The sequence below is a fragment of the Panulirus ornatus genome, chromosome 31 (assembly GCF_036320965.1).
Source record: "Panulirus ornatus isolate Po-2019 chromosome 31, ASM3632096v1, whole genome shotgun sequence".
NCBI classification, from domain to species: Eukaryota; Metazoa; Arthropoda; class Malacostraca; order Decapoda; family Palinuridae; genus Panulirus; species Panulirus ornatus.
The window spans coordinates 1,513,291-1,529,385 of NC_092254.1; the positions used below are offsets into that span (position 1 = coordinate 1,513,291).

A 16,095-nucleotide genomic window follows, 5' to 3' on the forward strand; every position below is an offset into this window, starting at 1 on the left:
TCTCTCTCTCTCTCTCTCTCTCTCTCTCTCTCTCTCTCTCTCTCTCAACTACCCTTGCGCTCTCACTCCGCCTCTCCCTGACTCTCCCTCCTCCCTCCCTCCTGCTCCCTGATAAACACCATTTCCGTCATCGTTGGATAGCCTGTCGCCACCAGATGCCACAACTGAATTGGCATATAATCCGTGCTAATGGTGGCCACGTGTTGGGTTATTGGGCGTATCATGTGAGGTGTATGGGCGGGAGGAGGTGGTACTGTACCCTAGTGTAGTATAACCCCCCCCCCCCTCTCTCTCCCCCGGGTGTAGTTTTCCTCTATCTTCCACCTAATAAATGTACGGTTCGTGTCCATATTGTGTTGCTGGGCACGTACGCATGGTGACGGAAAGGCATTTTCGTTCATACGCATTGGCGTAGGTAATATATATATATATATATATATATATATATATATATATATATATATATATATATATATATATATATAATGTCACCTCTTGTGCTGAGCTGAGGACTTAGAGGTGTTGCTGTATTAGAGCAACGGTCTTTCTCATACTCTTAAAGTTAGAGCAGTCTTTGGTATCTGTCATGTATCCGTAATTCCTCTCTCGCTCTCTCTGTGTGTTTCTCAAACTTTCTTCCTCCGCCCGGGGCAGGAAACAAATCAGTGCGGAAGGAAGACAGTTCATCACCCTGGCTAAAGCTTCCTCGATGCTTTCATACAGCCCCAAACTTTGTTGTGATTCACTCAGAGGCGAGGGAAGGTATAGCCCCCCGTGTGCTCTCACATATTACCTTTTCTAGCCGCTGCAGCAGAGCAGGTACGCGGGTCAGACAAATTAGAATGCGCTGTGCTTAATCATGCGCACACATGGCCCTGAAAAATCGTGGTTATTTCATTTTTGGTTTAGTGGTTTTTGTGGGGAACTGAGTTTTAATTTGTCAGAGAGAGAGAGAGAGAGAGAGAGAGAGAGAGAGAGAGAGAGAGAGAGAGAGAGAGAGAGAGAGAGAGAGCTGTACCGACATCCTCTCATGTTCCCCTGTACAGCTCCCCTGTATAAGTCGTCTAGTATTCAAATCAGTAGGGGGTTGTGGTCAACTCACAAAGGCAAGACCGTGATTAAATTTATCCGTTTCCCCGAACTGGATAGACAGGGTTTCCAGGGTGGGAGATGGACGGAAACTCTCTAATGAAAGGATAGGTAAAGAAGTTATAGACGGGTGAGTAAAGTGATGAATGAAATAATCGGAAATAGATTCACTTTCATGATACATTAATCTGTAGTTTTATCAAAATGAAAACAGATGTTTTTAGAATGTATTTAGATATTTTAAGCTAGACAGAAACGCTTGTTTTCAATGTATTGTAAATGTATATTGTAGAGATGGTGTCGAACCAGTGTACTTATGTGAGATGGCTCAGTGGTATGTTTATATCCGTGTGTTAGATGCCGGTATGTTTGTCTCTCCGCTTGCTGAAGGAGCTTAGTGACTTCTCTTGATTGCTGTGTTTACTGTTATGTTGATGTAAACACCACGGGAAATGAAGAGAAGTATAGTGTGGTGATTGGTGAGAAATGTTTACATGAAAGATGGCAACACTGACGATGTTTACACTAAAGAAACATAAGGATATAGATTGTATTATTACTACCAATACAGTATTGTATCACCACTAAAAATACAGTATTGTATCATGATTACTGGAGCAAAGTTTAATATGTGCCCTTGTGGTCTTGTTCTCCTGACCCCTGGGGGCCCATCCTACTCACCTTTTGGTCCGTTTTCCTTGACCTGGCCGTACATGGTGGAGGTGGGGAAGATGGGGGCGTTGTCGTTGATATCTTTCACCACCACCATCACTACCGTCTCCACCACATGCACCCTCCTGGTGTGGTCTCCTCCTCCAGCACCCCTGTGGCTGGGGGCTGCCCCTCCTCCTCGTGGGTCCAGCGGCTCCTCACGAGACATGAAGAAGTCCTGACACGCATCACTGCCCTTGTTGATGGTGCTGACGGAGGTGTTTCCATCCTCCGGGGTGGTATCTGGGGCATCGGTGTCCCTGGGAGTGATGCTATTACCGTCGTCGCGTCCCTGAAGGGTCGTGTCTAGGGATCGTACATCCCTAATGGTCTCAGGGCTGCTGGCGTCGCGTCCTTGAAGGGTCGTATTTACGGACCTTACAACATCCCTAATGGTGGCAGTGTTACTGGCGTCATGTCCCTGAGTGGTCGTATCTGGGGACCATACATCCCTGAAGGAGGCAGTTCCACTGGCGTCGCGTCCCTGAGGGTCAGGATGTGAGGACGTCTCGTCGCTGGAGTGGGAGACATTGTGGAATGCGTCGTGTGAGGGCCCTGGGCCGGAGGTGGGTGTGGAGGTAATGGCTTCCTGTTCACCACCGCCGCCAGCTGCTGCTGAAGACGACATCACAGACCTCATAAAAGGATCTCCAGAATTCTTCAAGATCTCAGAGACTTTCCCCCGAGACCTCGGCGGAACTGTGATGAATTCAGCGTTTGCTTGTCTCTGACGATCACTGTAGCTGGGGGATGAAGGCCGTCGCTGGCCTGAGTACTTCATTCTTTCGAATGAATGTGATTTATTTTGACCAGAGCCTTCCAGGTGTGTGGTGTTGCCCTCAAGTTCTGGTGGGGCCTGAAGTCTATCAGCCTGAGAGGTTGTCTGGTCTCCGGGGAAATAATACTTGTGATGCTCATCTTGCGTTCCAGCCTCCCCACCTTCCAGGTATGTGCCGAGCTTTCCAGCGTCCTCTGCAAACAAATTTTCCTGGGAGTTTGAAGATGAAAAGTCATCCATGCTTTGTGCGACTCCTGAGCGCTGGAGACGATCTGAGGCTCGACCCCTTGAGCGTTGGAGTGGCACTTGACGTCGACCTGGGTCGTTTATACCACTGAGGGCGACTCGCTCGCCTGACTTGAAGGAGGAGGTTCGGTGGTGTCCATCTTTACCACCGTACGTTCCTCTTGATTCCAGTTTTTCTTCTCGTCCTTCCTCGTCTTCACCTGCAGATCCGGTACGAATCAACCGTATCCGGGAATCAATATTCGGATATTCGCTTCTCCCTCTCGGTGTATCGTGGGAGGTATTCACCACCCCAGGTGTGGAGGCATCAGGTGCAGGGCGCCTCCCAGGGTGTGGAGGGGGCGGTGGTAGTGCCACTGTGGTGCTGGCTTCCCTGTCGGACCCTCCGTCTGTGTTGCTAAGTGGAGGTCCTGACGTTTTCAGCGCCCCCCGAGCGGGGCCCGACACGGACCCATGATGGAGTCGGGAGGGCGGGTCATCCACTTTTGTCGATGAATCGGGTGATATCGGTCTGGCGAAATGGATGAGTCGGCCATTAGATTCATGGGCAGCGTGCTTCCCCCGGCCGTCAGTATCCGGCTTGGTGGCGCGTGAAGCAGCGACCCTCTCTGCTTCGCTGTTGACATACTGACGACGCTTCACATTGGCAGGTAATGGGTCATCCTCATCTTCCTTTTCCTCAGATGCTGACGGCAATGTATGATCCTCTTTCGTGACATACTGGCCTTCCCTCCGCTCCTGAAGAGAGACCATATCGAAGGCTGGTTTGTCCTCCGCTGAACTGATTCTGACGACTGATCCTTTGCCTCCAAGCACGACTGTGTCTGTCATGGTTTCCAGCGTTGTAGGTGATCCGTCACCACTTCCTTCGACGTTCAGTGGTGCCTGGTCATCATAGTGAGGCTCTCGTTTGTCCTGCTGACTCGCGGGATGCTGGTGCACGCGTCCTGGTGCCTGGTAATGCAAGAGTCGTGGCTGGTGCACGCGTCCTGGTGCCTGGTGATACAAGGGTCGTGGCTGGTGCACGCGTCCTGGTGCCTGGTAACGCAAGAGTCGTGGCTGGTGCACGCCCCCTGGTGCCCGGTAATGCAAGGGTCGTGGCTGATGCACGCGTCCTGGTGCCTGGTGATACAAGGGTCGTGGCTGGTCGTGGTGGTGGCTCCACGTCTCATGGTGACTCATGGTTTCTTGGTCAGGTCGGTCGTGTTCTGCTACATGACTCAGAGGACTTAGGTTCTGGAGGCTCTGTGATTCTGCCTGGTGACCTGGTGGCTGCTGGTGATGCTGACCTGAGAACTCTCGGTTCCTCTCGAGTTCCTCTCCTTGACCCAGGGTCGCGTGACCATCACGGACTTGCACCTTAATCTTCCAGACGCTCTTTCCATGAGGTGGGTCTCGATCTAGTGGCTGGAACCAAGGAATAATCAAGAGTTAATGACCTGTAGTTCCCTATCTTTACTCATATGATTAATACATGTATGAGAAGCTGTCGTGGAAGGGTGGATACAGCACTTCGTCCCCTACTGTTGATATAGATCATGTTAGTGGCAAGATTTAGAGCACCGTTAGCACAGATCACCCACGGTAATGCCTGGTCTCTGATTCATCAGGCAGGTCACGTCTGTGTGGGGGAAGATGTGAGGGTATGAAGAGAATGATGAGAGAGAGAGAGAGAGAGAGAGAGAGAGAGAGAGAGAGAGAGAGAGAGAGAGAGAGAGAGAGAGAGAGAGAGAATTATCACTAGAACATCTGAAAATCTTGGGGAAGGTCAGTGCCGTTTATAAGATGTTTCTTATCAGTACAGGTCAATACTGAGAGGAAGGTTGATGCCAGTCACTTTAAGGTTTCCATCACAAGTTACGTAATGTCTAAAGCTGGAGTTATGGAGCCATGTTGAGTATTCTGGTGTCATTGCTACCTGCTCCCGCCCGCCCGCCTCCCTTCCTGCATCTTACATCAAGACTGTGTATCAGTCTTGACATGTTTGCTTCATCAGGAGGGTGTCGGGGCAGAGATAGGATTTCTGAAACAAAGAGATAAAATTTCGTGTCCTGGCTCTTTGATCTCCACCCCATCTCAACCGTAGCGAGAGAGAGAGAGAGAGAGAGAGAGAGAGAGAGAGAGAGAGAGAGAGAGAGAGAGAGAGAGAGAGAGAGAGAGAGAGAGAAGCAGCATCTGGGCCGGTAGGTGAAGGTGGAGAGAGAGACGGACGCGTATTAAACCCTTCATGAAAGAAGAATCCATTATGAGGAGTGATAAGGTATCTTAGATATCTCTCTCCTCCCTTACTGATATATATCAAGGAGGAAGGATCCGTTAGAGACAGTTTACATCACCTGTGACACAGTATAACCCTGGGGATGAGGCAGTTTAGGTGGGCAGTGTCGTGGTTGATTGAAGCAGTGTACTGGGGCTGCAGTTTACTTGGTGTGTGGGCGTTAGTTCTGTGTCAGGTGCTGGGAGTAAAGTGTTCTAGTCTATTTCTCTTCATAATACGAGTTTGTTTATTAATGTCCCTGTGTCCGTCTGTTTGTGCGGTGTGTATATGTGACTATATAAGTATCTAACATGGTTTCATGTATGTATACATGTGTGTTTGTATGTAAGCAGTCTATAAACAGACCCATCACAGACACTCCCCCCCTCCCTATTTCCTATCCACCCCATCACTGACGCACCCCATCCTCATCACCCCATGAGGGATGGGGTGATGGCTTACCTACCCTGAGTTGGATGACTTGACCCGTCCGGGGTTCGATGCTGAAGAACGCGTCGTCTGCAGCCAGGTCGTCCACCCCGTCTCCACCTATGGAGTACACAAGTCCACCACGATCCACCAGGTCCTCGTCCACTGCCTCCACCTTCCCCACCACATGGCGAAAGAGAGAGAATCACATGTTTTGTGAAGGACTAACAATCATCAACCAGATTATATGATTACAGATGACTTCAACGTTCATTGTTAAGTTGATGATGATATAGTCATTTTAAGTTAAAGTTTTTGTTTACACATTATGAAGACGCTCTGTAATGACTGTATGGGAGATATATCCACCTTAGACTGATTTTAACACTGTAGGTTGTCTTAAATTGACTTTATTATTACAAAAGTAATTTTTTACTGTATTTATGGTAAGACTTCACTCCAGACAGACCCTAAGTATGAAACGTTGTCCTGAATAGATTCAGACGATAGACATCAATAGATGTGATAGATTCTCTATGATGGCACCCTCCCCCCCCTACTCCCTCCTTGCTGACCTTTATGATGGGTGCAGGAAGGTCACGATCGTCTTCCTCGATGACCGTGACCTTTGGGGCGGGGTCGAGGAAGTATGGCGCCTGGTCGTTGGCGTCGACGACTTTCACGAGTACCAGGGTTCGAGCCCAGACCCCGCTCGCCTCCGCCGCTACCACCAGCTCGTGCTGAGAGAGAGAGAGAGAGAGAGAGAGAGAGAGAGAGAGAGAGAGAGAGAGAGAGAGAGAGAGAGAGTGTTATCGAATCTAGCAGTTATATATATATATATATATATATATATATATATATATATATATATATATATATATATATATATATATATATATATATATATATATGGAGATATGATGACACTAGTCCGTGATGATGACCTAATCACCAATCACTCAAGTATTCCAAGGGTAACACCTAATCCTCATAGCCTAATCGCCCAATTATCCCCCCAGAACACCAGTATAACGGGTCTCCTGCCATCTCGTGTTGCTGGGTCAGACATAACAAGAGCCAGTAATATGTGTACACAAGTGGCCCTTGGCCCTTGGCGTAAGGGTCGTTAGCCCTTGCCAGTAATTGGCTAAGATGGAGCTCGGTAACGACCCTCCCTAATGACCAATTACCGCTGGGGTAACAAGCAGGAACTACCCATAAAGAAGAGGTACAGCATCCGTACCTATGATTAGTATAATTGGTACACGTAGTTGATATGATAGTTTAGAAATATAATTAAGTGGAAAGTCTAGTGGTAAGCAATTAACGACGGAATGTAACATTCTGTTGCGTGAGGTGTTATTGACTATTGGTATACTATGGCAGTATATTGAGTATAACAATGTTATATATATCGTTATAGAGGGATATAAGGGAAAGTGTTGTTTGTTGTCTCGTATACGGAACAGGTATAACTGATATAACAGAGTGGTTCTGATATATGATGAATTAGAACACTTGTATTGAAAATAGTATAACTACAATATGGTGTATATGATACCATGTTAATAAAGTATTATACCTGCCTGATTATATGGGATATAACTGAATGTACTTGAAATATAATGACGATGAGTCTAACCTAACCGAAATGTAATCATAGAATATATTGAGATTATCTTCATTGACAAAGGCGTATACATAAATAGCTACACATATACATTGATAGATCTTGCGTCTCATAATAAGCCATGTGTTTATTGTGGTAACACTGGGAGGAATGTATGAATGATGGTGGATTACCTCTATGGCAACAGTGGGAAGACGAGTTGGTAAGACTGTGTTAGCTTTATGGCAACAGTGAGCTGCGTTATGAGAGCTGGTAACACTGTGGTAATAGTAACGTAGGGACATAAGGTCGTCGTTGTGGGTCTCACAGACACACTGTGTAATGTTATACTTGATTCATTTTATGGCGAGAATAAGACAAGATATGGCAACACTGGGGCAAGATTATGTCCCATCATGGCAACAGTGATGGATTTCACAACATTATAGTTTTTATGGCAACGTCTGCTGTAGAATTATGGGGAGGGTGGGGGGGGGTCTCGTTATGGCAACGGGAAGGAGGCTGTAACGACAGCACATGGCAAAAATACGTTGGTATATGCCAGTCTGGGAACAGTAGGCTGTTAATGAAGCAATGAACAGACAGACGCCATGGCAACATAGTGTGTCTGCGGCAAGAGTATGAGGCCTTAATGGCAACAGATGACGGTATGGCAGCTGGCAACCCACAGACCAGGGCGCCCCCTACGTAGCACGAATGATATAAGTGGACACATGTTATGAATGTGTGTGCCTCTTCCCCAGGTCTTACCCCCTAGGACAGAGGGGCCAGGTATATATGACCCAACCTGCTGTGTAAACATGCAATATAGAGGGGAGGTAGAGACGTTACTCTATATTACGCTTGCTGTGTTAAACACACACACACACACACACACACACACGTTATATATAAATATGTGTGTGTTTGTGTGTGTGTGTGTGTGTGTGTGTGTGTGTGTGTGGTTATATAGTTAGCATGTTATATCTGCTACTATAGGAAATGAAAAGTAGATAAAGAAAACGAAAGAGTACCATGTTAAGATCTTGAAATAACATTATCTTGCCTCCCTCTAGATGGAACAGGTCGCAACAGCCAACACGGTCGATGTACCTACGTCTTTAGATTGTATTTACGAGTCTATAAACGCGATATTAAGTTAGCTTTCAAATTCAGAGACTGAGAATTTCGTCTGTACTTCAAAAAGTTTATATACACTGTGTAGAAATTCCTTTTGGCCTCTCCTATAACTCTGGTAGGAAGTCCAGATTACTTAAATTACTTCAGGCGCACGGCCGCTGTCTACTTACACTTAGAACTGCGTACTTATGAACTTAACGTTTTCGCTGAGTTGTACTCTGTAAGCAAACAGGTTAGAGTTACTTGGAGTTCTATATACAGGTTCACATGAACCATATACCGGAGAGCCATCAGTGTGTCAGGGTTCTGAAGTAATCATATAATATTTGCCTCTCTCTCTCTCTCTCTCTCTCTCTCTCTCTCTCTCTCTCTCTCTCTCTCTCTCTCTCTCTCTCTCTCTCTCTCTCTCTCTCTCTCTAATAGTGTGTGTTGCCTTACATGGTTCCCGGTGTTTTGATTCCTCCTAATTTATATTACATATATCATTGTGAGGTCAGAGGTACACGTTAAGACAAAGTAAATATATATTATAGGTAAGGTCATCACCCTTGTGGGGGGTCGGATTTGCATAAGAATATCTTCAGTGGATTTGAGATGCATGTATTTACATATACACTTTATTGTTATATATTGTTATATAACGAGAGCATATATCATGATATTCTTATATCAACCAAGGACCAGTTTGATGTCCTGTTAAGATAACATGATCAACATGGACATGGTCACCACGCCGTGGGTCGGTCATGTATGAAATTTGAACCGCATTTCTCGGGCAGTCTACCCATATCCAGACCATGGTTGCGTGTCCTTATCCCCTTATCTACGCTACCATACCTATGTAGAGTCCAACCTCTCTTATCCACAACTACAGATCTGTTATCAGGACTCACCTTATCTTGAGGTGTGGTATACACATCCAGATAACACGTGCATGTCCAATCCGTGTCTGTGGACATGGTAATCATAATCACCATATCCCCATGTCCCATCTTTACTCTGGGACATAACCACACCACACGTCCACACAACACCTGTATGTCCCTACCCTATCCTTAGACATGTGCATACATACCCACGCCATTCCAGCGTTCCCCAGGGCGCGGCGCACATGCTCAGGTGAGCTACGCGTGTCCTCACCTTGTCCTGATGTTCGAAGTTGAGGGCGGCAGCCAGGGTGATGAGGCCGGAGCGGTGGTCGATGGTGAAGATGCCGTCCCGGTTGCCTCCCGTGATGCTGAACCTCACAACCCCGGCTGTGGAGGGTGGACATGGGTTATGTGGATCTCCGGGGAGGATGGACATGGGTAGTGGACACGCTAGGGAGGGTGGACATGGGGTTATTAGACAGCAGGGAAGGGGGGGTGTGGTGATGGTTAAGGTATGTTCATATTCATATATTTTTGGTTATGTTTTAATCTCGTCTCTTAAACTAGTTTGGTTATACTTTACAAATAACGTTATATTTAGATGATCAAAATTCGTAAGGATGACAGACACACACACGACATTATTGATAGCAACATACAGTGGGTCATTTGTGAGTCGTAAGAGATGAATGAAATGACCAGGCGGGTGACATTACTTTGAACCTTCGATAAATCCACCAAATGTTCGTCAAACAATGAATGACGTAATCAACATCGTTGCCATGCCCATCCGGGACAATGGATGGCAAATTGTACTGAAAAGTCGAAGGCGTCTGTCAGGCTGGCGTCATTTTACAGACGTTGACAACACTGCGACGAGATTGAGAATCCGCTGAATTACGAAACTGAATTTGGATTTGTAATTTGTCGAGCGAATCCGGAAGGTCTCAGTAAATATAGAGTTGTAGGTGAACTGGTCATAAGGACAGGGTTATTACCATGTTGTTCAGGAAAACTAGGAACTCTGGAAACACGTTATTGTGAGAGAATTAAAATAGAATGTTGTAATATTAAGCCGGCCTCCGTTCTTTAGCGGGAAGGTGCTACCTAGCGAGGTGCTACATGGTCATTATAACTGGAGAGTGAGCAGTTAGCGCTCAGGAAGTGACTGAGGAACGAGAGGTGAGACGTGTGTGCTTGCTGGCGGGTGGCGCTTGTGGACCACACATGCAACATCCATTTCCAGACCGCCATTCCAGAGTCGCAAGATAATTACCAATTAACAGCCATTAGTTTATGTGTCTTCTTCACACATTATATATATATATATATATATATATATATATATATATATATATATATATATATATATATATATATATATATATATATGTATATATTGTGCTCAGGAACGTGCGTGTACATATGAATGTTATGGTCAATATATGAAACATTGATTGAGCTAGACCCAGTTATACAACCTAACCAAAGTGTACACACACACACACACACACACACACACACACACACACACAACACTCACAAAAATTTTGTAACATAACGTTATTTTTCGACCATGACCTGGACGCCGACGTGCGGGAACCAATCAGATCCCCCGGTCATTTTTTCCCTTACGGGAGACCCGAGCGGCCACTCAGAGAACAGGGCATTCAGGGAAAACCGTCTCCCAGTATTGCCAGAAGAGTGAAGTCGCCTCACAGTATTGCCAACCCGGGATACAGTTCGTACCAATATATCTCGCCAGCTTCTATGGAGAGAATGGCACGACCCATTTTCTACAGGTGAGATATGAACCGGTTTGAACCTGTTCCGAGAGAGAGAGAGAGAGAGAGAGAGAGAGAGAGAGAGAGAGAGAGAGAGAGAGAGAGAGAGAGATGGTATTTCAGCAGGAAGGGGTTGTGGATCTCAGCTGAAGTCGGGAATTCTGGGGTTTCAAGTTATGGGGGTTCTGGTCTTAGTGGGGGGAGGTGGGTTAGGGGCTGTGGTCACGTGTCTGGGGCTGAAGTCAGGTGTGTGGTGTTGATGTCAGGGTGTTCTGGTGCTGAAGTCAGGTGTGTGGTGTTGATGTCAGGGTGTTCTGGTGCTGAAGTCAGAGGTTCTGGCGAGCTGAAGTCATGGTTTCTGTTCTTGAAGTCAGAAAGCTTCCAGCTGAAGTCTGGGTTATTAAGATACCGGAAGCCACCGTCTGGTGCTGAAGTTATGAATTCTGGAGCTGAAGTTATGGGCTCTGAAGCTGAAAGTCGAGTTCATGAATTCTGAAGTGGAAGTCATGGGTTCAGATGGTGTAAGTCATGAGCCGAGAGGCTGAACACGTGAATCCTGCTCCTGAAGTGCGACCCGTGGCGGAAGTCGTTACGACCCTTGGCCAAGATTGTACGACCCTCTACATTCAGACGTTACGACCCCCTGAGCATGACGTAACGACCCCTGCGTGAGCATGACGTAACGATTCTTGAGCACGACGGTAATGACCCTTAAATACGACGGTACGACCCTTGAACACGACGGTACGACCCTTGAACACGACGGTACGACCCTTGAACACGAAGGTACGACCCTTGAACACGACGGTACGACCTTTGAACACGACGGTACGACCCTTCAACACGACGGTACGATGACTGATTATGTCTCCGGCTAATTAGAAGAGATTGCATTTTAATCAGCTCTTGCTAATTAGAAAAACAGAAGCTGAAGAAAACAGCGTTTGTGAATTGGAAAGAGGAAGCCACAGTAATTGTTAGTGTCAATCACTGCATTAAGTCATACAGCTGACCTCTGTGCTATTTTCAGGTCATGAGGGGTCAGGAGTCGTTACGCAAACTTGGGTCAACACTCCGAGGTGTTCATATCGATTTGACCAGCGGATGCCCTTTGACCTCTCGCGTGGACGAGGTAAGCATCAATTTTAAAGTTTATCCTTCTTTGGAGAATGCGTCTTGTGGTTGGTTGCTTTAGTTATGGTCGTTCAAGGCACAATAGAATCACTTGTGTTTGTTGAGACGCTTGTGATAGATCTATCGATGTATGGTGATTAATTGTCAGTGTAGTAGTTTTGGTAATTACCCAAGATAATGTGATCATAATTACAGATGATAATTACCCAAGATCATCTGATCATGATTACAGATGTGATAATTACCCAAGCTAATCTGATCATAATTACGGAGTCTTATTTGAAAATCGCGTTTAATTGAATCTTAAATCCAGCACAGGTGAGGCTTCTTATTGCGAACATCTCTCGCTGGCTCAATGCAGAGTTTGTTTGTAGTTATTACAACATATTGTGCAAATTAATTTTTTCTTTATAAATCTATCTAATGACGCCGGTTTTTTATAGTGTATATTAACAAAATAGATTGTGTGTATATATATATATATATATATATATATATATATATATATATATATATATATATAGTATCGTTATATAGTTCGCCAGGCTCTCCTTCCTATGCAAACGAGGAAACATCGAAGTGGGTCGTTAACTTTGGCTAACGATGTATAGGACCTTAAAGTCAGCAACCCTAATTTGTTTCCCATTTTCTAAGTCTCTGGTATTTTTAGGAGAGCTTAACTAAAGCTACTTATATGAGTAAAACGAGTTTTGTATTTGTTTTGGTTACTCGAACACACCCATAACTCTATCTGAACAGGATATTCTGACTTTAGTAAAAGATGACTTCTGATATTGACAAGATTTTTAACGTAGAAATAATGATATAGCTTCGAGAATATGATGTTTGAAAGGGGTTTTAATGTTTCATGAATTAGGTAGAGAAGATGGGACTCCAATCCAAAATAGAAGTAGAGTGGACTCCATCCTCACAAACTTGGTACATACTTCAGGGTGCCAGGCGACGGAGACAGTGGTTAAAGAAAACGGGGAGTTGAACTGACCGTGTCGATGTAGGGCGGCGACATGGACGACTGTGGATGCTATGGGAACATCCTCGTGCACCACCACACAGTACCTGGCCTGGGTGAACTCCAGCAGCCCAGATCCTCCCGCGCCAGACAACAGACGGGTGGCTGCAATGTAACAAGGTGAGGATTATCACACAAGGTGTACCACTGGTATGTACTGGGTAGGGATGGGTGATCCACAATGCTCATACGTAGTGGGGTATAAGGGGCTCATAGGTTTATAAGTACTGGAGGTAAGTGCATTGGTGTTATAAGTGTATGAAGTAAAGGTCGTTGGTTTTATAAGTATGAAGTAAGGGTCATTGGTGTTATAAGTGTATGAAGTAGTTGAGCGTTTTATCATCATTACTATTATTGTTAACTTGGGTTAACACTGACATCCTCATGAATAATATTCGTAATGTCAACTTTTGTTTTTCTTTTATCTTGACTTAATAAGAAGCTTAATAGAAAGTTAAAAGCTGTTCACAGGGTTTAAACTTGTGCGAAAGGACAGTAAATGTGACTTAAGTAGTAGTAGTAGTAGCAGTAGTAGTAGTAGTAGCACTGATAATAATAATAATAATGATAATAATAATATTAATGATAACGATGATGATAATGATAATAATGCAGGCTTCATTAAGGATATTATCAAGGGTGGTATGGTCTTAATTTTCGAGACGTCTTCCATTAATTTGAATGAGTTGGATTTCCACCTCATTACACTCGTGTTACCGAGATCCGCCATCACCATATACATAATTAATGAGGTAAGGAGCTGTCCCTTGAGACCCTACGTGGATTGGCTCACTCATAAGCCAGATGGGAGTAATGTTGTATAAGAAGGTTGAATAACTTTATTCATGATCGTATGAGACCACCAGGACGGTGTATGATATTCTAAGAAGCATGTTGTTAGGAGAATATAAGAAAGCCTCTCAAAAACCCAATGATTAACACAAACGATACATTATAGTTGTAGTGTAATGGTGTTCATGTTTCGTACTTTAAGAACGTACTGGAATTCATCATTTGGACAGTTCTCCATTTTCTTAACTACAGAAAACGTGGGGTAATAACCCAACGAATACTCTCATTTGTTTTAAAATATTAACACATTTTTTTTTCTTCTAAAAAGCTTTGGGGAGGATTTTAAATTTCTTAAACGAGGTTGCAAAGAATTTTGTGATCTGATAATATATTCAGGGCTTGTGGCACCTGCTGGTAATGGATTGGCCATGCTGCTTATTGGTATTCTAGACCGTGTAGGGGTATTAAAGCAAGTTCCTTGCACAGGTAAAAGCGCTCTCTCTCTCTCTCTCTCTCTCTCTCTCTCTCTCTCTCTCTCTCTCTCTCTCTCTCTCTCTCTCTCTCGTTTCTCTTTCATATCCCATTTCCTCACTTTCCTTTTCTTTCTGTGTCGCTACAATTATTATAAGTTATTTATATTTAGAAAATTTTCACTATTTGAATTATTGACATTTATTGATTTATGATAACCACTATTATGACTTTTAGAATTGAATGTCATTTACTTTTCAGATTGACATGTCTGTCTTCTAGTTAAGCAGATGTTTTATAAGTTGATTTTGTCCTCAGATTTTATGTAATGAAAATCGACTTTTACTACCATCGGTTTGAACTACCAGTTAAGAGTCGTTTGATCTGAATCAGTTGTGACTGTGATGGTATCATGCTGGCCGGCTCACTGGTGAACGATGGGGCGAGTTTAACGAGGATTTTAGTAGGGGGTCGTTATGGGTGGGGGGGGGGAGGATTGGGGGGGTTATATTTATGGTATGTGGTGGGAAGGTCTGCTTAATGGTTGTGTGAGGGAAGGCCACATGAATGTTAATGAGAGGGTAGACCACATTAATGTTAACACGTTATAAATGTCTATAACCAATGTTATGTTTGCTTCATTCGCTACAATATACTTAACATTGAGGTTTTAACCTAAGAAAAGTGAGTTATGTTAATGTATATTTTTTAAAGAAAGGAAATTGCTGATCCCTTGTTAACCAGTAACCAAACCTATAAAGTAATGATCCTCTTGGGTTGAACAAAAAATGGTGTGGGGGTTAACGTTTTTCAAAATAGAAAGAAAACTAATTTGAGTTCCTCCGCTTAATTGATGTCATAAAATTCGTCAGAGTCCTACAAATTGTGGAGGATATCAGTGGAAGGAGGAGGATCCTGATCCTAGCAGGAAGTCCTTCTGTCCTGAAGGATCTCTTATGATCTCGTTTTCTACTTGGAAGAGTTGGACCCTCCGTTTTTTTTGGATATTTAAGAGTCGATTATTGAAACATATCGAAAATGGGATATGGAAATCAGGGAGAGACTGAAAAGTTGGTTTGTCTAAGAAAATGGGGAACATGTCTATGTACTGAATGTTGATGAGATGGTAGAGAGTTGGCGAGTCTCTCTCTCTCTCTCTCTCTCTCTCTCTCTCTCTCTCTCTCTCTCTCTCTCTCTCTCTCTCTCTCTCTCTCTTACTCTCACTTTCTCTAACTCTCCCCGCTCCCAGGCTACTGCACCATGGGCCGGGGGAGTGGGAGACAATCAATATCATACAAGTAGGATATTAGGGCCTTACGACCCATTTTCTCTCCTTCGCTCTCACCTCTCCCTGTGTTTCTCTCCCTCCCACGGTAATGTACCTCTCCCACGGCCTGCTAGAAATATCCAGCGCCCAGCAATGCTGGAAATATTTCCTCCGCCTCAGAAAGCAACATAAGGTCGTTTGGGCGATAAAGTTCTTGTGGGATTTTCCGCTTAAGCTGGCTTAATTACGTGTCCAGTAAGCTGACAGTGAAGTGCAGTACCCTCCTGGCACTTTAATGCTGGGAGGAGTAGAGCCCGACGGTGCGACGCTTGAGCACGACGGTACGACCCTTGAGCATGACGGTACGACCCTTGAGCACGACGGTACGACACTTGAGCACGACGGTACGACGCTTGGTATTTGACCTATTCATCAAGAGTCAGGTCAGAGCGGATCGCAACGTGGAGTCAACGAGGGGGTTTAGAACTC

The 16,095-nt window shown here is 44.7% G+C and overlaps 1 protein-coding gene and 1 long non-coding RNA gene across 4 annotated transcripts in view; one reads left to right on the forward strand and one right to left on the reverse strand.

Moving 5' to 3' along the window:
- Positions 1-16,095, reverse strand: part of LOC139758663 (putative neural-cadherin 2) — an 80,663-nt gene that overhangs the window by 31,902 nt on the left and 32,666 nt on the right. For all 3 annotated transcript variants that reach the window (XM_071680238.1, XM_071680239.1, XM_071680240.1), the window contains exons 3-7: positions 13,050-13,181; positions 9,400-9,515; positions 6,086-6,250; positions 5,548-5,685; positions 1,771-4,231 (exon numbers count right to left, since the gene is read on the reverse strand). In XM_071680238.1, coding sequence (XP_071536339.1) covers positions 1,771-4,231; positions 5,548-5,685; positions 6,086-6,250; positions 9,400-9,515; positions 13,050-13,181 — 3,012 coding nt within the window. The remainder of the gene's footprint in view (positions 1-1,770; positions 4,232-5,547; positions 5,686-6,085; positions 6,251-9,399; positions 9,516-13,049; positions 13,182-16,095) is intronic.
- LOC139758664 (uncharacterized) overlaps positions 1-16,095 on the forward strand; it is a 67,908-nt gene that overhangs the window by 30,536 nt on the left and 21,277 nt on the right. The window contains exons 3-4 of the long non-coding RNA XR_011714895.1: positions 11,943-12,044; positions 12,999-13,196. This is a non-coding gene — a long non-coding RNA (uncharacterized lncRNA). The remainder of the gene's footprint in view (positions 1-11,942; positions 12,045-12,998; positions 13,197-16,095) is intronic.